This window comes from Leucopleurus acutus (assembly GCF_964270905.1).
Source record: "Leucopleurus acutus genome assembly, chromosome: 17".
Lineage (NCBI taxonomy): Eukaryota > Metazoa > Chordata > Mammalia > Artiodactyla > Delphinidae > Leucopleurus > Leucopleurus acutus.
Window position 1 is genome coordinate 42,220,521 of NC_139159.1, and position 21,952 is coordinate 42,242,472.

A 21,952-nucleotide genomic window follows, 5' to 3' on the forward strand; every position below is an offset into this window, starting at 1 on the left:
CTTCAGCTTCGAATTAATTAACTGGTTTTTTTTTCTTTTAACAAATTCACTTGCCAACAAAAAAACCCAAGAAAACACTGCGCAGAATGGGGGCAGAGGATATTCATCAAGATTTGATTACCAGCATCTAATTTTTTTTCTTTAATCAAAAAGTACTATTAACATTAATCAAGAGGGGGAAAATAAACTATCACTGATATATTTCTACCTGGCAATGGCATGGGATCATCCTCATCATCATCAGGTGGAGGGGGTCCTGGTGGAGTTCTTGGTCCCCTTGGCTGTGGTCTTGGAGGGCTTCCATTAAACTGATCTTCTTTCTCCCCATCAGCTAATTTTATTAGAAAAAGAAAAAGAACTTTCAAATGAATAAGTATAGTGAAATAAATGCATGACAAAAATGCTATTCATCATTTGAGTTTTCATCTTCAGAATTTATTAACTTTTTCCTTCCTGACGTGTAACAGAAATTTTGCTAATTAGTTTATAATGGGAAAGTTAGAATTTTTGATGTCCCATATACCAAAATATAATGTATGTAACTCTTGGGCATTATCCCAGAAAAATGGAGACTTATTTTCCTGCAGGAAGATGTACATGAATGCTCATAATAGCTTTATTTGCAAAAGTCAAAAACTGGAAGCTACCTAAATGTCCTTCAATGATTGAAGTTAAATAAATTATGATACATCCACACTATGTATTACTACTCAGCAACAATAAAGAATGATCTAATACACACAGAAAGTAGATAAACTTCAAAGAAATTATGCTGAATGAAAATAGCCCATCTCAAAAAGATCCCAACTTCATGATTCCATTTTGTAACATTCATGAAATAATATAATTACAGAGACAGAGAATAGATTAGTGATTGCCAAAAGTTAGGGACAGGTGGGATGGGTTTGCCTGTAAAGGCATAACACCAGGGAATACTGTGATAGTACAATCAAGTCTCTTAACTTTGGTGGTGGTTATGCAAAGCTAGACATGACATAAAATTACACACACACACACACACACGTATACATATATAACTGGTGAAAGGTGAACAAGCTCTACAGATCGTAACAAGGCCAATTTTATTTTGATATTGTACTTGAGTTGTAAAAGATGTTAACTAGGGGAATCTGGGGATGAGTACACAGGACTTCCCTATACATTTCTTTGCAACTTCCTATAAATCTATAATTATTTCAAAATAAAAAGTTAAAAACATACACACATACATATATATGTGTATGTATATGCAATATATGAGCTTAAGTGTCCATTTTAAAACAAGTCAGCGAGAGTGAAGTCAGACAGAGAAAGACAAATATCATATGATATTGCTTATATGTGGAATCTAAAAAAATGGTACAAATGAACTTATTTACAAAACAGAAATAGAGTCACAGATACAGAGAACAAACTTATGGTTACCAGGGGGGAAAGGGGGTAGGGGATAAACTGGGAGATTGGGATTGACATATGCACACTACTAAATATAAAACGGATAACTTATAAGGACCTACTGTACAGCACAGGGAACACTACTCAATACCCTATACTCTATAATAGGGAAAAGAATCTAAAAAAGAGTGGATATATGTGCACGTATGACTGATTCACTTTGCTGTATACCTGAAACTAACACAACATTGTAAATAAAAATTATACTCCAATAAAAGTTTTTTAGAAGTCAGTAAATTTTTTATCCACTTGTCTTTTTTTATTTTTTTATTGAAGCACAGTTGATTTACAATATTGTATCAATTTCTGCTGTACAGCAAAGTGACTCAGTTATACACATATATATTTGTTTTTATATTCTTTTCCATCATGGTTTATCCCATATTGAATATAGTTCCTTGTGCTATATAGTAGAACCTTGTTGTTTATCCATTCTATATGTAAAACTTTGCATCTACTAAGCCCAAACTCCCCATCCACCCCTTACCAACCTTGCCTCCCCCCTGGCAACCACAAACCTGTCCTCTATGTCTGTGAGTCTGCTTCTGCTTTGTAGATAGGTTCATTTGTGCCATATTTTGATTCCACATATGAGTGATATCACAACGGTATCTTTCTCTTTCTGACAAGTCAATATATTTAACAAAATTTTAGAGTAACTACTTACCTATGTCAGATGCTGTGATAAGGCTACAGACAATAGGAAAGATCAATGAAACTACAAGCTTAGAAAAGATAAAATTAACAAACCTTTAGCTAGACTCACCGAGAAAAAAAGAGGACTCAAAATCAGAAATGAAAGAGGAGATACTACAACTGATACCACCAAAATACAAAGGATCACACCAAGCTACTATGAACAATTATACACCAACATATTGGACAACCTAGAAGAAATGGATACAGCCCTAGAAACATACAACCTACCAAGACTGAATCATGATTAAATAGACTATCTGAACAGACCAATTACTGTAAGGAGATTGAATCAGTAATCAAAAAACTCCCAAAAACAAAACAAAACAAAACAAAACAAAACAAAACAAAAAAAAAAAAAAAAAAAAAAAACCTCCCAAAAACAAAAGTCCAGGACGATACGTCTTTACTGCTGAATTCTACCAAATATTCCAAGAAGAATTAATACCAGTCTTTCTCAAAGTCTTCCAAAGTCGTTTACAAGGCCAGCATTACCCTAATACCAAAACTAGACAAGGATGCCTCAAGAAAAGAAAGTTACAGGCCAATATCTCTGATGAACATACACGCAAAAATCCTCAACAAAATATTAGCAAGCTGAATTCTATGATACATTAGAAGGATCATACATCATGATCAAGTGGGATGTATTCCAGGGATGCAAGGGTGGCTCTGCATCTGCACATTAGTCAATGTGATACATTAACAAAATGAAGGCTAAAAATCATATGATCATCTCGACAGATACAGTAAAATCATTTTTCAAAATTCAAATTCATTTACGATAAACACTCTCAACAAAACAGGTATAGAGGGAATGTACCACACCATAACAGGCCATATGTGACAAGCCCATAGCTTTAACATCATTCTCAATGGTAAAAAGCTGAAAGCTTTTCCTCTAAGATCAAGAACAGAACAAGGATACCCACCTCTTGCCACTTTTATTCAACACAGTGTTGGAAGTCCTAGCCAGTGCAGTTAGGCAAGAAAAAGAAATAAACGGCATCCAAATTGGAAAGGAAGAAGTAAAACTGTCGCTCTTTGCAGATAACCTGATACAGGTACACCCTGCTTTTTGGAAGTTCATTTTATGCCACTTCACTTTTACAAAAGACCTATCTTAGTACGTGTTTTCACTAACCAAAAGAAATCCAAAGTGGATTTTCACTTCTACAAAAAAATGTGAAAAGAGAAAATAAGTGTTAAGCATTTGTTTTGCACTGAGCTGTTATAGAGGCAACATAACCCCAAAGAGTGAGAGTGGCACTGCCAAGCTCCTTCCCTGGCAACTACACTCAGCATCTCAGCATTTAGCCACCATAGCTTTGAACTATGTCTGTGAGCATCTGGGCTTTATCTCAATTTATTTTGTGCATCCATTAGCAAGATGTGTCCTAAGGTAACTGTTTCTTCGTTTTATACCATTTTGGTGTATGAAAGGTTTCATAGGAACACTCTATTTCAGACAGCAGGGGAAACCTGTATAATATAAAGAAAACCCTAAGGACTCCATTAAAAACCTATTAGAGGGACTTCCCTGGTGGTCCAGTGGTAAAGAATCCACCTTCTAACGCAGGGGACGTGGGTTTGATTCCCTGGTTGGTGAACTAAGATCCCACATGCCACGGGGCAACTAAGCCCACACACCACAACTACTGAGCCTGTGCGCCTCAACTAGAGAGCCACGTGCTGCAAACTACAGAACCCACGTGCTCTGGAGCCCACGCACCACAACTAGAGAGAGAAAACCCGCCTGCCACAACTAGAGAGAAGCCCATGCACTGCAACAAAGAGCCCACATGCTGCAACGAAAGATCCCTCATGCTGCAATGAAGATCCCGCATGCCAAAACAAAGACCCAATGCAGCCAAAAATAAAAATAGATAAAAATTTTTTAAAAACCTATTAGAACTAAGAAACAAATACAGTAAATCTGTAGGACACAAGATCAATACCCAAAAATAGGCTGCATTTCTATACACTAATAATGAACTACGAGAAAGAGAAATTAAGAAAATCCCATTTACAATTGTATCCAAAAGTATAAAACACTTAGGAATAAATTTAAACAAGGACATGAAATACATGTATGTTGAAAACTACAAGACACTGATGAAAGAGACTGAAGGGGACACAAATAAATGAAAAGATATTCTGTGCCCATGGACAGGAAGAATTAATACTGTTAAAATGTCCATACTAGGGGGAATTCCCTGGCGGTCCAGTGGTTAGAATTCCACACTTCCACTGCAGGGGGCCTGGGTTCAATCCCTGGTCAGGAAACCAAGATCCCGCAAGCCACACAGCATGGCCAAAAAAAAAAAAGTCCATACTCCCCTAAGCAATATACAAATTCAATGCAATCCCTACCAAAATTCCAATGGCATTTTTCACAGAAATAGAACAACAATCCTAAAACTTGTATAGAACCATCAAAGACCCCAAAGAGCCAAAGCAATCTTGAGAAAGAAGAATAAAGCTGGAGGTATCACACAATGTTACAAACAACATTACAGAGCAATAGTACTTTAAACAGCATGGTATAGGCATAAAAAGAGACACAAAGGTCAATGGAACAGAACAGAGAGCCCAGAAATAAATCCATGCATATATGGTCAATTAATTTACCTGTGCTTAGCAGGTACGATATAAGAAAAAAGATTAAACTACAGTGTGTGACCACCATCAGAGCAAAGATCTCACACCACACTATTATATAAGGATTTAAGAGAAACAATGGTCATTTTATTTGTGCTCATAAAATGCTAATTGTAAAGCAAAATATTTTTCCCTATGACCTCAATTATAATTTCAAAATTTATTCCCAAATCTCCTTAGCTCAACAGCTTATAAGTAATACTAGAGTGAGGAAAAGAGACCCTGGAAAACATGAGTCCAGCTGTCTGCTCTATAAAATGAAAGTCACTAAAGTTCATTAGAGGTTTTTTGTTTGTTTTTTTATAAAGTTGCTTGTGCTTTATTTTTATTTTTTTAATATTTATTTATTTATTTGGGCTGCACCAGGTCTTAGCTGCAGTACATGGACTCTTAGTTGTGGCATGCAGACTCTTAGTTGCAGCACACAAACCCTCAGTTGCGGCATGCATGAGGGATCAGTTTCCCGACCAGGGATTGAACCCAGGCCCCCTGCATTGGAGCGCAGAGTCTTACCCCTGAACCACCAGGGAAGTCCCTGTTTGTTTTATTTTTTTTCGCCCTGCCATGAGGCACGTGGGATCTTAGTTCACCGACCAGGGATTGAACCCACACCCCCTGCATTGGAAGCGGGGAATCTTAACCACTGGACCGCCAGGGAAGTCCCTAGAGTTTTTATTTTTCTTGTTCTGAGTTACTAAGCAAAAGGTTCTCAAAAGCAGGAAAATCTGCCTTAGCTAAGATTTGGACATCTAAGGAAATTTGAAATGCAGTCCTGATAAAACAAATGCCATTAACACAAGTATTCCAAAAACACATACCATATTTACTGCCTATTCTTCAATTCTTTGAAAGACAATTTTCATAGTAAACCATGAATAACCATGGATTATATTATCATATACATATTTTAAATAAAAAAAAAACCCTGGGTCAATTAAAAAAGCATTTTTGCAAAGTAGTGGAGGAAAATAAAATGCAACCACTTCAACATAAAAGACACTCTTATAGGAAAGAATGGGAGATTGACAGATAACTTGTCAAACCTTAAACAAGGTTCAAAAAGTAGAAGAGTTCTTTGAGTTAACTTTTCCTACTATAATGAACATAAGTGTCACTGATAAAAGCAAACTTAAAATTCTCACCATAGGGACATCCCTGGTGGCGCAGTGGTAAAGAGTCCACCTGCCAAGGCAGGGGACATGGGTTCGATCCCCAGTCCTGGAAGATCCCACATGCCATGGAGCAACTAAGCCCATGAGCCACAACTACTGAAACCCACGTGCCCTAGAGCCCATACACCACAACTACTGGGCCCATGCACCACAACTACTGAAGCCCACGTGCCTAGAGCCCATGCTCTGCAACAAGAGAAGCCATCGCAATGAGAAGCCCACACACTGCAACAAAGAGTAGCCCCTGCTCGCCACAACTAAAGAAAGCCCGTGCGCAGCAATGAAGACCCAAAACAGCCAAAAGTAAGTAATAAAATAAAATTAAATTAAATTCTCACCATGTTTTGGATTCCTTTTCAAACTTGGCTGTGGCTGGGGAGGTGGTGGAGGTGGAGGTGGAGGTGGTGGAGAGTCTCTGTCATGACTTATGACTCTATCCACTGATCCATATATTGCCAGTGTCAGACAGTTGTACCAGCCTCTTAGCACCAAACCATCAGTATTCACCTGATTTGGGGGGAGGGGGAGGGGAAGAGATATCTTTCAAATGAATGTTTTACTATGTCAGAAGTAAACTGGTATCAAATTACTTTGTGGTTCAACTAAAGTATAAAAGTATGCTGAAAATGCAAAGGTCAATATTGGTGGAAATTCACCCAGAGGCACAACTTTTGCATGGCCCTCCAGAGTTACCATACCTAAAATTGTCTCAGGACTACATCTCCCCAGTTCTATACTTTAGGCCAATCCTATTCAAAAAGCATAACCAGATTCCCAACCAAGAGAAGAGAAATGAGAAGGAAATTAAGGGGGAGCTACTGCCAATTCATAAATTAAACCCAAATAGTTACAGGGGTCATGGAGATACACAAGAGTACAAATTGTGCCCAGTCTCAAGAATTATAAAGCCTATAAAATTATACAGCATTCTTTTTACATGACATGCAGGTATATTCTATGTATCTATATTGTACTTAAAAAGTAAGGGTAACCAGAGGCATTAAACAAATTGTTTTTGCAAAGAAACTTATCCTAAAAAGATCAAAGACTTTATCAATGCCATTAACCCTCAATATTTCCTTATAAAATAACTTTACATTTTTCAGAGCTTATCTATTAATCACTCTATCTTCACAATAACTATGAGAGGTAATCAGAGCAAATATTATCAACAAATAAGAAAATGAGAGTGTCAGTAGAAAAATTTGGCTAGAAACCAAAGCCCCTGACTTCTGAGTTCTCCTCCCACTCTACAGTGTTGGATAAAGATGAAATAATAAGTGGTAATGGAACCCTAGAGGAAGGGTTCTAGAGGAAGAAAAAAATTATTATTCTCCTTGCTAACCTTAGCAAACTCTAGCAAAGGGAAATCAGGGACCAGAAGAAAGGCTCAAAGACTATGCCCACGGATTAATAGACTCTAAACAGAAATACCACTGGAAGGAAGATAAACAGATAAAGAATACAATTTTTAGTCTAAACAAGGTGCAGAGGATTAAATACCCATCCCCCACCAAAAACAAACAGCAGGCTGAGTAGTCCCATATTAGATCACCATTATTTTTGGATTTCGGCTCTTCCATGATTCAGATCTTTTAGATGCTTTCAGAATGGCATTTGGTATCAAGAAAAAGACACTTCTGATACACAAGGAAGAAGTATGAAATATGAATTTTTAAAGAAAACTTAATTAAGATACAATGGTGTTTAATAATAATTTACCTGCCTGTCATATTCTGAATTTGCCCACCTAAATGAAAAGAAGGAAAAGCACAGATGCTGGCTTCTTCCTGACCCAAGTATAAAATTAGAATAAAGAGCTGTATGGGTAGATAATAGCATTACAATGTCTTTGCTCCATTTTAAAATAGCTTCTGGAATACAAGAGGAATCAGACAAGAAATGATGATATTCTGCAGAACTAGAACCAAGTAAGTTGACATTCTGCATCACTGGTTTATCTGGATCAAAAACTCTGAATGGAGGTGAGAACAACAGTAGTAACAAGTTGAAAACTGACTTCTACAATTACCTTTGAGTTGGGTCTAAAGATGATGGAAGTATTCTCATCATATTCCAGGCTGCCAAAAGAGTAGGAATAAATATATAGGCTCAAACACTGAACATCACAGTTCATGAAGAAGTTTTTCTAGATTCATATATTTCAATCAAATGCTAGATTTGTGTTTTAATGAACTACAAAGTTTGGGTTTAATTTACTCTCCACAAAATGATATCAAGAAAAAGTATAAAACAAACCCCCCCAGAGATTCTGGTTCAATTGCTTTGAGGTGTGTGTGAGAATCAATGTTTGTTTAAAAGCACCCCAGGTAATTCTAATGTACAGCCAGAGTAGAGATCCATAGCATTATAGTCTTCAAAAAAAATGTATACTGGGACCAAAATTTTTAAAAAGCACCTATTTTCATCAGGTACTGACATAAGAATAACATTCTATAATATAAAAAATTAGCTGCTTCAGATTACCTAGGTTCCCTTCATTTTAAAAAGAAGTTAAATTACCAATATAATTTAATAATAAATGAGTGGAGAATCAATAAAAGAATAAGCAAAATCTAGAAAACTTAATTCCTGACAGGGACAGAAAATTTTCCATTTTTAAGCTGCCTTTAAAAAATTGTTATTTTATAAATGAATTTTTATAAATGAGTAAACCCATCTAACGGTTAATTAATTTGCAGACATCAAAACAACTAGTGTTAGTCATACCTAGCATGTATTATATAATTCAAAATAGGAGTAACTATAACAAAATTCTCATTTTACAAAAATGTGACTATGGAATTTTAAATTATGTAGTAGTGTGACCTAAAAAACATAGACAAAATCTCAATGTGTTTATATAGGTTTTTTTAAGAATCAAAAAGTAATCTTTTCCAAATTAGGTTATTATCAAATCATGTGATATGTATAATGCATACACCAATAAAAAGCAACAAAAGATGGTTAATGTTTCACATATTTAAAATTTTATTTTATAAATAAACTCAACATGTCCTTAGGAGCTTGACATTTCCTTAATATTGTCAATTGAGAAAATTAAACCCTGAGTTCTTGGGTCTACCACCATACACAGCCTTTTCTTCTATCTAAAGAATAAAAAGGTTTTGCTTACTAACTTATGAATTGCTGGTGAAATTACCTAGTAAGTACATACCTTCCCAACCTATCGAAAACTGGGGCACTTGGTTTGCTTACATTGTTAAAGAATAAGTCTAATTGAAATGTGTGCGGTGATGTCTCCCTGTGAATGAAACAAAGTTGAAAGGTCAGCCTTTACAATAATCAGTTCCTAAATTAAAACAAAAAACAAAGTAAGTACAAATTTAAGAGCAATTCTAGAATTAAGATAAATTATTCCTAATATGTAAATAACAAAAACACGTAGTTAACTGTAAAATTTCCTCTAATTTTATTCACATCCAATTCTCAAGAAGTCAAGTATTCACTTTGAGTACTACTGAAAAATTTTTAGCCATCAAATATCTTTCGCCTGCTACTTGGACCATTTTAAAACACACAGATATTTAAATTTTTTAATGTATTTTAATGGCAAATGCTAATTAATCATGATATCTAGTTTTATAATTCCTTATATCATTATTCTATTAGCAAAAAGAATCAGGAGTTAACTAACTTTAAGTTGTAAATAATAATTACCATTTAATTTCAATTTAACCCACATTCATACAGGACTGTAATAATAATTTGAGCATCAGAGCCCTAAATTGTGACTTAAAGCCCAGACTGAAATTTGTATAGCACTAATTTACATAAATATTTTGATTTTTCTATAGACTTCTATAATCAAGATTAAAGCCTATTTAATTTGCACTAGAATGAAACCCTGCTACACCCTTGCTGAAATTCCTTCGGCTCAACTAAAATCTTGATTTTTAAACAATGCATGCTTTGTTGTTTATTTACAAAAAATCCATATGGTAAAAAGTGTAATGCCCGGAGTACTCTGAAAGAGATTCCTTTATGTATTTCTGGTAGAAGTACAAACAGGTACAATCATTCTGAAAGACAATATGGCAATAAAATTCAGGAGACTGAGAAAATGTTCACACCATTTGTTCCAGAAATACTTTTCTCTACAAAGTGTTTCTATGGAAACACTAATATACAAAGACTTTTTTCAAGAGGAGGTGCATTATACTAATAATTTGAAAACTAAAAACCATCTAATGGTCTCCACTTTAAGAACTAGCCAAATAAATAAGAGTACATTGATTTGTTAGATTATGCAGTCATTAGAAATCATATTTTCAAATAAATTTAAATGATGTGAAGTACTCCTGACATAATGCTAAATGAAATAAAGGAATACACAGAATAGCACGCAGTGGGATCAGAGCAGCATCATACATTTTATCTTACCCAAATTCAACTGTATGTGCTCAACAACTCTAGTCTCTCTCTCCTAGCCTTCCTCTTCAAACCAGACCCTGGCCTCCAATATCTCAAGGAAAGGGAAAAGGACTGAAATGCAAATTCTTTCCTCTGGAGGCACCAAAGACTCAGGTCCTGGTCACCGAAAAGCGATTTAAAGAATCAATGGTAATTTGACTCCACTAGACTTTCATCTTAAAACTCGTTGACTCTAAAACCTAACCTCACATAAGATACCACATTTTAAAAAACAAAAAGCAAAAAACAATATATATATATAAACACACACATATAAATTTAAAAACACATGGCCTCAAATGTTAAGATTCTCTCACAATGGAGGGATAACAGGGGTTTTAATTTTACCTGACATAGTTCTGAATTTCATAATGAGAAAAAATACTATCATAAAGTGTGCTGCACAAATATATCATCTCTAACATTACTTTCAACCTTGAGATTTCAGGCTTCCCAACATCTTACATATTTGTATTATTGAATCAATACTTTATTTTACTGTTCTATAACATACTGTGCATAAAGTTGTTTCTGATAATAATTTCATATTTGGAACTATTAAAACATGAACAGCCATTCACGCCCAGCTAAGAAAAAGGAGAGAGATAAGAAGAGGGGAAATGTAACAAATACTCTTACCCCTGCAGCTAATGGCAGAGATTCATATTGCCTGCTGTGGTAGCCAGCCTCCAAAATGGCCCCCAAAGACCCCTGCTTCCTGGTATTCACACCCCTGTGTAGTTCCCTCCCACACTGTACCAGTAGAATATGTAATCAACAGAATATAGTAAAAGCAGTATATTGAAGTATGTCACAGTATGCCATTTCTGATATTAAGTTATAAAATACAGCGACTGTGGCTTCCTTCTCGGGCATGCTCTCTCACTTTCATTCTTGGATCACTCACCCTGCAAAAATACATGCTGTGACATAAGCAATCCATAGAAAGGATCTCCTGGCAAAGAACTGAAGATCTGCCAACAGTCATGTGAACAAGCTTCTAAAATTCCCTAGCCTCAGTCAAATCTTCTGAGACTGCAACCCAAAGCCTATATATCTTAGTTATAACCTTATGAGGGAACTTGTGCCAATCAAGCAGCTCCCAGGCTCCTGACCCTCAGAAATAGTAGGGGATTAGGTTGCTAAATTTGCTACAGTTTGTTATACAGCAACAGATAACTAATAGACCTTTCTTGACCAAAAGCAGTACAATTAGAGAAGACTGCTGGATACACTATCATTACTCCATCTTTCTCATTCTACACACATAGGAAAAGTAGAAAGAAATACAGGAAAACAGGAGATTTTACTTCCTTACACATGGCAAAAAAGATATGAAGTCAATTACAATGATTTGTCATTATAAATACTAATCATTCTTACTGTTTTGTATTTGTTTTACCTTTGAATGACCTGAAAACAGTTGAAGATTTTTATATCTACCTCTAGGAATAACCAACTACTTTTCACAATTATGAAGAAATGAGCCCTTAACTTTGAATCTGTACCATTAACAGTCACCCCTGTAGCTAGCTTAACTCTTTCAGGTAATAGAAACTGAGCTATCACAGCATGGACATAACAAAATGTGGCATTGATACGTAAGAGTAACGCCTAGGCTATAAGCTAAAAACCCACAGATATATTTATTATACATATTCATGTTTCTATAACCAAAATTTAGCTTTCATCTCCAGTTCATGTAATTAAAATCAGAAGAAGATGCTTATTCATGTTACAACAAAGATCAAATTCCTGTTTTATGTCAGTTGTTAAAATTATCAACAACTCCACAACAGGGAATTCCCTGGAGGTCCAGTGGTTAGGACTTGGTGCTTTCTCTGCCATGGCCCAGGTTCAATCCTGGGAACTAAGATCCCACAAGCCGCACTGCATGGCCAAAAACTAAAAATTAAAAAAAGATTAAAAAAAAACAAAACTCTACATCAGGAACCATGTCTTATATTTGGTTTATTTCACAAAGAGACTAAGAAAGAGAAATGATGCTCAAATAACTACTTGCTCAGTACAACTAATGGTAATGTGAAGCTACATATTTATAAAAAGACACATGTATCAGGATAAGGAGATCACCAATAAGTCATGAAAACTGATACTATAAAATAATATAATAAAAAATGTAGCAACATAATAAAAGATATATTTCTAAATATTCACACTCATTCTTATTTTCAAGGAAAAAGTCACGTTAAAAATACTTCATCTATTATATTGTGCCACCCTAGAATCGTTTGGAAAATATAAACCTATTTCCACCAATTAAAAAAAAGAAATGAAGAAAGAAAAACTTAATCTAGTACTCAGGTCAAATAATGACTCTTTTCAAGTTTATAATAATATATAGATTATAGAGAAAACCTAGAGTCAATTACAATGCAACATAACATAACCATAACTGAATAAAGTTTTAGGTTTTTTGTTTTCTACTTACAAAATATTACCTTAAATTTTTGCATTTAAGAGTATGTTTCTAGATCAACTTTAGTCAAAAGTACTTTTAAAAAAGAAAACTGACTTACCCATATGCTCTACTGTCAGGCAAGCTGCTATGGGCTCTTACTCCTGGGGGTATGACTCGGACTTCATTGATATAAACCACACATGGAAAACGAACCACGTCTATATGAGAACTTTGCTTTAAGAAAAGGGGGGAGAGGAATACACTGTAAGCAAAACACTTTGTCTATTCAAAATTTATTCACTTCAATTTGTTTCATTCAGAATACCACAAACAATTTTAAAATAAACACCACATCATTAAAACAGTGCTATTACATTTTTTATAATGGTATTAAAACCACTCTTAAAAACTGACGATAAAATGTACCTAGTTAAATCTCTCCATTTGTATAACAACATTTCCTGCATCTGCTTCCCTGCTGATGTTTTGCTTAGGCCAGTAGAGACCTACAATCCTTTACTGGAAACCTCTGGAGCCAGACACCGTTCAGAATCCTGACTTTTGGAATTCCTTGGCGGTCCAGTGATTAGTACTACGCGCTTCCACTGCAGGGGGCACGGGCTTGATCCCTGGTCAGGGCACTAAGATCCCGCACACCAGTCAGTGCCGGCCAAAGACAAAACAGAATCCTGACTTTTTAGATTTTTAGAAAGCAAATGATACAAACACTACATATTACTTAACACCCCCAATGGCTTCTGGGGCAGTACCTTGTAACCAAAACATTAATACTTCTGCAGCAACATGTATAAACAGTCACACTAAATAAAGATTAAACTAGCATCATATTAGTTCAAATCAGACCACGTGGCCACATGTATTTAGGGCAGATTTTTCTGCCATTTTTGAATTTCTGAATTATAGATGAGAGATGGTGAATCTCTATTTAAATTAGCTTAATTTACCAAACTTACATACTAATATCAAGAGATCCAGGGAAGCCATTTAGGCACCAAACAGTTAAGGTAAACCCTCTCAAATTTAAAAAAGGAAAAAAAATCCACAAACTAAGAATTTATTATAATAACATAAATGGATAGCATAAATTTAGTGTACATTTATTTCTATGTATCATTTGACACAAGATCAGACAAACGTAGCCCTTGAGATCAATAATTTAAAAAGAAATTTTTCACATTGTTTTTGGACGATTGTTTTTTGTTTGTTTGTTTTTGTTTTTTTGTGGTATGCAGGCCTCTCACTATTGTGGCCTCTCCCGTTGCGGAGCACAGGCTCCGGACGCACAGGCTCAGCGGCCATGGCTCACGGGCCCAGCCGCTCCGCGGCATGTGGGATCCTCCCGGACCGGGGCATGAACCCGTGTCCCCTGCATCGGCAGGCGGACTCTCACCCTGGACGATTGTTTTACATCAACTTTTCCTAGCACTTCAGCCAAACATCGTTACCTAGTGGTCAAAGTTTATAATAAGAATGGTTCATATTATTTGCATCTAGAAAGACTGAGTCCTAAGTGCCTCTTGAAGCTGCAAAGAATACTGTGCCTATCAACAGACCAAAAGACTAGTCAAATGAGTCTTTCCTAAAATGTGACAGAGGATGACTTTCCAATTTTGCATTTTAAGCTCAGAGATTAAATATAATTAAATATATAGGTATAGAAATCTTAATGTTAACTATTCAAGTGTACTTTATACTCTCAAAGATATAAAAGAAACAGGATGAATGCAAAGTGTGGCTGATTGCTGGTTGTTTTCCAATACAACTCTTCTTCTAGAGAAGTTTGAGTTGGGCAAAAGTGAATTTCCCATGTCCTGGGAAGCCAGTGTGAACATGTGATTGCTAGATTCTGATCAATGGGATGTAAATGGAAATGACGTAGGCAACTCTGGGTCATGAACTTAAAGGGAAAATTCAGACTTCAGAAACTCCTGCCACCTCTTCTTCTATACTCTGCTGCCTTTCTAGAACACATGTTATGGTAAGCTGTCTTGGACAATGCAGGCAATTCCCTAAGAATGGGAGAGGAACCTGTCTCTGACAATGCAGAGCTGTCACATTAGCCCTAGAATACTTAAAACCAGATTGAAAGAGAAAATCTTATTTTATCTAACCCACTGTTATCCTGACTTTATGAGAGCAGCTGAAATTATATCCTAATTATTACAAATATACTGTAGGTATTCAATAAATACTACAGTAGATTTATATAAAAGAAAAAGCATTCTGCCTCAAACTTTGGCTCTATGTTTCTGTCCTGTAAAGAGCTCCTCTACTTAAAAAGTCTACTATACAGAAGCTCCTTTGCTTATATGGTTAAAAATTCTCATTAATATTTACAAAGGAAACTTAGAACAAAACTTTATTTATTCTAACCTCCTTCCACCCTGCCCCCTGCTAATTAATGAATGGCATTAGTAGTAGTTAGGGTGTCGTCACTGTGGACCTAAAAAGATCAACTTGAGGTTTTACAAATAGCCTTTCAAAATCTATTTTGTTTGTAAGTAGAAGAGTTTCTATATTAGTTGCTACCACTTTTTTTTTTTTTTTTTTTCGGTACGCGGGCCTCTTACTGTTGTGGCCTTTCCCGTTGCAGAGCACAGGCTCCGGACGCGCAGGCTCAGCGGCCATGGCTCACGGGCCCAGCCGCTGCACGGCATGTGGGATCTTCCCGGACCAGGGCACGAACCCGTGTCCCCTGCACTGGCAGGCAGACTCTCAACCACTGCACCACTAGGGAAGCCCCTAGTTGCTACCACTTTTATTCAATATTTATTTTGAAACATTTACTAAATGCCTATAATGTTCCAAGGTATGCTAGGTCCTGAGAATATAAAGACAAGACATAATCCCTGCCATTAAGGTACAATCTACTGTAGTAGATGAATAAATAAATTGCTATGATACAGACTCACACAGGAAACTATGAAAACTCAGAAGCGTACTTACCTAAATCAGACTGTGGGCAAACATTTGTGGGGGGAAAAGAAGAGTGTCAGGGAAGGCTTCCCAAAAGAAGTAGCACCTGATCTAAGTAAGTATTTAAGGAAAACAAGAATCAGTGGAACAGAGGGATAAAGAGCTTTCTAGGCAAAGGGAGAGGCATGTGCAAAAGGAATGCAAACAAGAACTTGGAAGGTTCAAGAAATTACAAGCATAGTTCACCAAGGCTAGAGGGCAAAATGTGGGAGGAAAATAGGGCAGAGTAGCTAAACACAATCAATAGAATTACAAGAAATAAGTTTTTCATTCACTGCCAGAAGTCAACTCCAAAAATCTGTATCGCCATTTAGGACCTCTCTCCTGAGCCCCAGACCACTATATCCAACTGTCAACTGGACATCTCCATTTGAATGTCCCTCTGGCACCAAAAACTCAACAAGTCCAAAACTAAAGTGTCCTACATCAGTGATGGCACCACCATCCAGACAATGGCCGAGACAGAAAACATTATCATCCTTGGATTCTTTCTCATTCTCTCTCACCTAAATAATTCCTTCATCCAAACATCAAGTCCTATTGATTAAACCTCTAAACAGCTCTCAAATCTGTGCATTTCCTTCCATTTCTGCTGTCACTCCTCTAGTTCTAGACACTAGGCCAAATTCCTCAGTCTTATAAACAAGTATGGTCTCTTCTCACCACTCCAAATTTATAGCCCCAACATACGCTGGTTTTCCTCATCTTTATGCCATCATTCATGCTACTGTCTCTGCTTAGAACCCTTCCACGCTCCTGTCCCAACTCCTTTCAGATGTCAACTTTCTCTTAAAAGCTAAGCCAGATCAAGTCTAGATGAGTGCTTATCAAACTAAATTCTAATTGCTTCTTTTTTTTTTTTTTTTTTTTTTTTTTTTTTGTGGTACGCGGGCTTCTCACTGTTGTGGCCTCTCCGGTTGCGGAGCACAGGCTCCAGACGCGCAGGCTCAGTGGCCATGGCTCACGGGCCCAGCCGCTCCACGGCATGTAGGATCTTCCCAGACCGGGGCACGAACCCGTGTCCCCTTCATCGGCAGGCGGACTCTCAACCACTGCGCCACCAGGGAAGCCCCCTAATTGCTTCTTTTAACTCTCCTGTTGGAGTGGTATTTCAAGAAGACAAGAACCAAGTCTCAGTTTACTGTTATATTCATAGTGCCGAGCATATTCATTTAATGAATGAAAGACTTTTAACAGGTGCTTAATAAGAATTGACTGAATTGTGTTTTCAAAGTTAAAAATATTACAATGAAGTAGGGGCTTAAAATATCTAGAGGAGTACCTAAACCTAGGAAGACAGGGTGACAGTGGGAAATCATAGAATGGAAGTTTTATGATTCGAGAGGTACCTGAAAAGTGAAGAACAGACTGGTCAGGTTCCATGACTCAGCCACATCTAAGGAAGAAGTCATTGTGTGTTTAAAGGTCACAGTATAGCTGTCTCTCCTTACTTTCCTATTCCTGCAACTATCTTCTCTTCCCTATCCTCTCCTAAGGGTAAACTAAGGCTATGTCATCTATTCCTGCCACTTGCATTATCACTGCTGTTTGCATGAGTTCCAAATTGACTTCCTAAACTCTAAAATGAAGTAGGACTTTCTAACATCAATCACCCTCGTAAGACTGAATTTTAAGCCAGCAATTCCACTCTGGAAAGTAATAAAGAACTAATTAAAGACATATAAAACAATTTAGCCTCAAGAATATCGTATCACTGTAAAAAGTCAGAAGCCTAGATGTATGAGAATTTAATATATAAATAATAGCATTACCACTTAAAGAACTATTACACAACCAATAAAAATGCTGTTATACAGGATGGCTTGGGACAGGGATAAAAGATTTACTTTTTACTGTACACACTTTTGAATTGGTACCTCGTACGTGTGTTACCTAGTCAAAAAAGAGAGAGAATGTTTGAAAATGAAGCTTACTTTTAAAATGTTGTATAGGTGTACTTCTTCATTTATAATGATGCACAACACATTGTTAGGTGAGAAAAGAAACCAGAAAACAGTATTATAGTTATCAGTACCTTAATGTGTGTGGTGGGTGTATACATTTAAGTGTATGTGTGTATGTATATATATATATTTTTTAATTGCTAGAGGACTTGTGAAAAATTTAAGAAAGTTGTTAATGATAGATGAGACTACGAAAGGTGGAACTATGAAAGCCTTTGCTTTTCTGTAACTTCTAATTATTCTATAATAAAATTAAAATTTACTAAAATAACATTTTTTTATTTTTTAAAAAGTGGCATACAAACCACAACACAATTTGTAATTCATTTAGCACTACTCAAACTCCTTCACATATTCCCCTTGTGAAACTTGAATAAATGCCTGTTTTCCCTACCAGGTTACAAATTCCTTTGAAAACAAGTGCAGTAAATTTTGGTTTTTTGTTTTTCTACCTGTATTGCCCCTCCTAGAGCTATGCCTCACCTTCAAAAGTGTTTTTCATAAATAATTGTTAAACAGATTCCCAACTTCCTACTGTGCGAATCTATCTGGTGTCTGACTAAACAAATCAAAAACTAAAGTATCTTGTTCCCATCAAAGCCACTTCAAACCCACTTCCAGACTCTTCTATGACTAACAATGGCCCCACCAGTTCTCTAGTTCCACCAGTTCTCTATAACTAGAATTCTATCATTTTTAACCACTCTCACACTATCAGTTGCCATCCTGTCAATTCTACAACCAAAATTTATATTGTACCTATTCCCTCCTCCTTAATCCCACTGGGACACAGCACTGCACAGCTTTAGAGCCAGGAAATGTGCATTGGTATGTCTTAATTCAGCTATGCCGCTTTAGGAAAGTCACCTAACTTCTCATGCTCAGTTCCTTATCTATCAAATGGGGATAACTATCTTTCAAAATTGATTAATGAATTAGAGATAATGTATTTAAATTACCAAAGCACTGCGTCTTGCACAAAATAAGCATTCAATAAATGCTATCAATGATTACTGCCCATCTGCTAACTCAGGTTTTCATTATGTCTCACCTTTTCTTCTCAATTTGCCACCTCTAATTATTCTGAACCATTTTAGGCATTACTGATGTACCAATGTACTGGTGTACTAACCTACCTTAATTTTACTAATCATATCATTTGCCTGCTCAAAAACTACTTATTTCTTACAAAATAAAGCCCACACTCCTTTGCTGACCATTTATGGAACTCTGTGATTTGGCTTCAAACTGCCTATCAGGTGCCACTTCACACTACTGCTTCAGCATACCCTTCCAAAGGACTGACTACTCCAGGAGAATGCCCTCCTTTCCTATATATAACTGTGGAACATATTCTCTTCCACCGAAGACCAAGTTCATATGCCACCTGCCTTGATGAAGTCTTCCCTGATACTCTCAAATGAAAAGTGATCTGTCCCTCCTCTGAAATCACGGAGCCTTTTTTTGTACCACCAAAGGGCGCTAAATAAATATTGACTGGGGTCCTAATATATCAGACACTGATAAGCATTTTGGAAATAAAGGAGACAAACCTCAAGAAATTTCTACTCTGTCTCTATGCACTCATCATAATCTAACTTGAATCATAATTTTGTGGACCTCATGTCCAATACTAGTTATAAACTCCTTGAGAACAAACATCCCAATACTCCATATCCCCAAAAAACCCCTACTCCTACTTCAAGACTCAGTTCAAATATGATCTCTACTAAGCCTTCCTCAATCAATGCCAGAAGGTATTTACTACCGGTCCTATCTTCTCCATGGTCCTCAATGCTTGCTTAAGAATGAATGAATACTAGATTTCTAAATATATGGTAAGTGAATGAATGCTAACTTTCCTAAACTAGTGAACTACTAAACCAATCCATCATATGCTTTTCTTTCATTTTTAACTGTTCCCTATTTCTGTACGCATGATAGGTTTGTTCTTATCCAACTACTGCCTCCACTGTGAGTTTTCTAAAGCCTAGCTGGAACTGCAGTCAGAAAAGTATGGTCATTGAACAAACAGAGCTAATTGAACCACATGAAATGAGAGACCACAAGATAATTCATTGTTAGTAAGATATGCTAAAGTTTCCAAATATTTGATTTTTATAGACTATAAACCATTCGTTAAAATAATCAGAAGACCAAGGTTGTCAAACTTTTATTTAACAAGTACCAAAGTACAACTGCTACCCACTACCATCCCTACCTCTGAAGACAGAAAAGTTCTCTCTTAAGGTACAAACTACTGTATGTATAGAACAAATAAGCTACAAGGATATATCGTACAGCACAGGGAATGCAGCCAATACTTTATAATAACTTAAAATGGAGTATAATCTATAAAAGTTGTGAATCACCATGTTGTACACTTGAAACTAATACTGTAAATCAACTATACCTCAATTTTTTAAAAAAAGTTCTCTAGAGGACTTCCCTGGTGGTACAGTGGTTGAGGCTCCGCGCTCCCAATGCGGGGGGCCCGGGTTCGATCCCTGGTCAGGGAACTAGATCCCTTATGCCGCAACTGAAAACGAACCCTGCACGCGGCAACGAAGATCCCGGACTCGGCGCAGCCAAATTAAAAAAAAAAAAAAAAAAGTTCTCTAAATTAAGTTTACACTGAAAGAGAAATGTGAGCTCTGGGGTTTCTTTGAATTTCTCTATGAACTTCATTTCTGTACGTTCTTGGCCGGTTGACTATTCAATTTACATGTGGCAGAAACAGTCATGCATTCAGGGGCGCTCAAGTTCATACAGAACGATTACTCTACAAGAGCCCACTCTCGCCCCTCAAAACGACAACACAATTGTCCTTTACAGTTTGACTACAATTCTCTCCTCTTCACAAATATGCTGCAGACAAAGGACGTTCTGTGTAAGTTCTTCTTGTCCTAATGTGTGAAATCTTTCCAAGAAATAAGTTGTATTAAAGTTTCAGGACAAACTGGAGAACACCGCAATCCTAAACCGAATGAGTGTCACATCTGGGTGGCATAACTCCCGTTAGAAAAGAGACCTAGCAAAAGGGATTTGGGAACCAGGGAGCCAACGTGACCCGCTCGGTCACTAACACTACTGTCAAACACAAGGTGTCCGAGACCCCTTCCAAAACATCACCTGAGGTAAACCTGAGAACCATGATCCTTTTCAAGGCCCAAAGCGGACCCAGGGGGTTGAGGAGGTGGGTGGGGGACCAAAGCAAGTAGAGCAGCCAACTCAACCAAAGACGACGCGGGGCCGAAACTACCGCAGGGAAATGTAGGGGGTGGGGGTGGCTACCGCCACCCCCACCCCCACCCCCCAGACGCGGCGCCCACACCCAAGCTAGGAGGAGGGAGGGTGTGTGTGAGGAATTAAAGCGGCAATCGGCACGAGGAACAGTCGAGACACGCCTAACGATTTTTTGTAAGAGTCCCCAATTCGAGAAACAGGGTCGGAATCAAGTCGCGAAGGCTTACCTCAGCGCTCGGGTGTTTAAAAGTGTCTAAAAATAGCAGCTCCATCGCCGAGTCCACCGCCATGTTTGCCGCGGGCGGGGGAAAGGGGAGGACTTCCGGGGCAGCCCTCCAAGCTCGGCGACAGCGGCTCAGGAGAGGGAGAGACGCCGGTACTTCCTGTGACCAAAGCGCTGGCGCCGCAAGCCTGAACCTATCGCGACGCGTCGCGCTTCCGGAAGTCGCCGGCCCAGCCTTCTCCAGCGCGGCCGAGGGCGCCCTCAGAGCGCCGAGAGGGGAAGAGGAAGAAGGGGAGGGACTACGGCGTCTCCAATGGTCCAAACCGCGTCGTTCTACCGCGTTTTAGAGCCACGAGAGCTTCGGGACGGGGGCGGAGCGTGGAGCAGGCTTAGGAGCGGCGGAGGAGGGGTGGGGAAGGCAGCCAACTCAGGAGTCCTGGCCCAGTGAACCAGCCAGCAAGAAACCTTTACAGGGCTGGCGGGAAAAAGGTGCAGTCAGCGAGGTTGGAAAGTAAGACTTTTCTTAAAAAAAGAAAGAAAAAAAAAAAAGAAAGGAAACTGACTCAAAACGAAGAGATTTTTTTTTTCCTCATCTGGAAACTGCATTGTCAATAATAATACTTAATCCACAGGCTTATTGTGAAAATTTATTTAAATAAAATTCAAAAAATTATAAAACGTG

The 21,952-nt window shown here is 37.4% G+C and overlaps 1 protein-coding gene across 5 annotated transcripts in view; it reads right to left on the reverse strand.

The window, feature by feature from the left end:
* VIRMA (vir like m6A methyltransferase associated) overlaps positions 1-21,394 on the reverse strand; it is a 61,975-nt gene extending 40,581 nt beyond the window's left edge. For 4 of the 5 annotated variants that reach the window (XM_082858951.1, XM_082858952.1, XM_082858953.1 and 1 more), the window contains exons 1-6: positions 21,275-21,369; positions 12,959-13,074; positions 9,163-9,249; positions 8,017-8,065; positions 6,323-6,491; positions 209-331 (exon numbers count right to left, since the gene is read on the reverse strand). In XM_082858951.1, the coding sequence (XP_082715077.1) occupies positions 209-331; positions 6,323-6,491; positions 8,017-8,065; positions 9,163-9,249; positions 12,959-13,074; positions 21,275-21,337 (607 nt within the window). In that variant the 5' untranslated portion in view covers positions 21,338-21,369. Of the gene's footprint in view, positions 1-208; positions 332-6,322; positions 6,492-8,016; positions 8,066-9,162; positions 9,250-12,958; positions 13,075-21,274 lie in introns of all 5 variants that reach the window. The other variant, XM_082858954.1, reaches the window with a different exon arrangement.
* Positions 21,395-21,952: the final 558 nt, after the last annotated feature.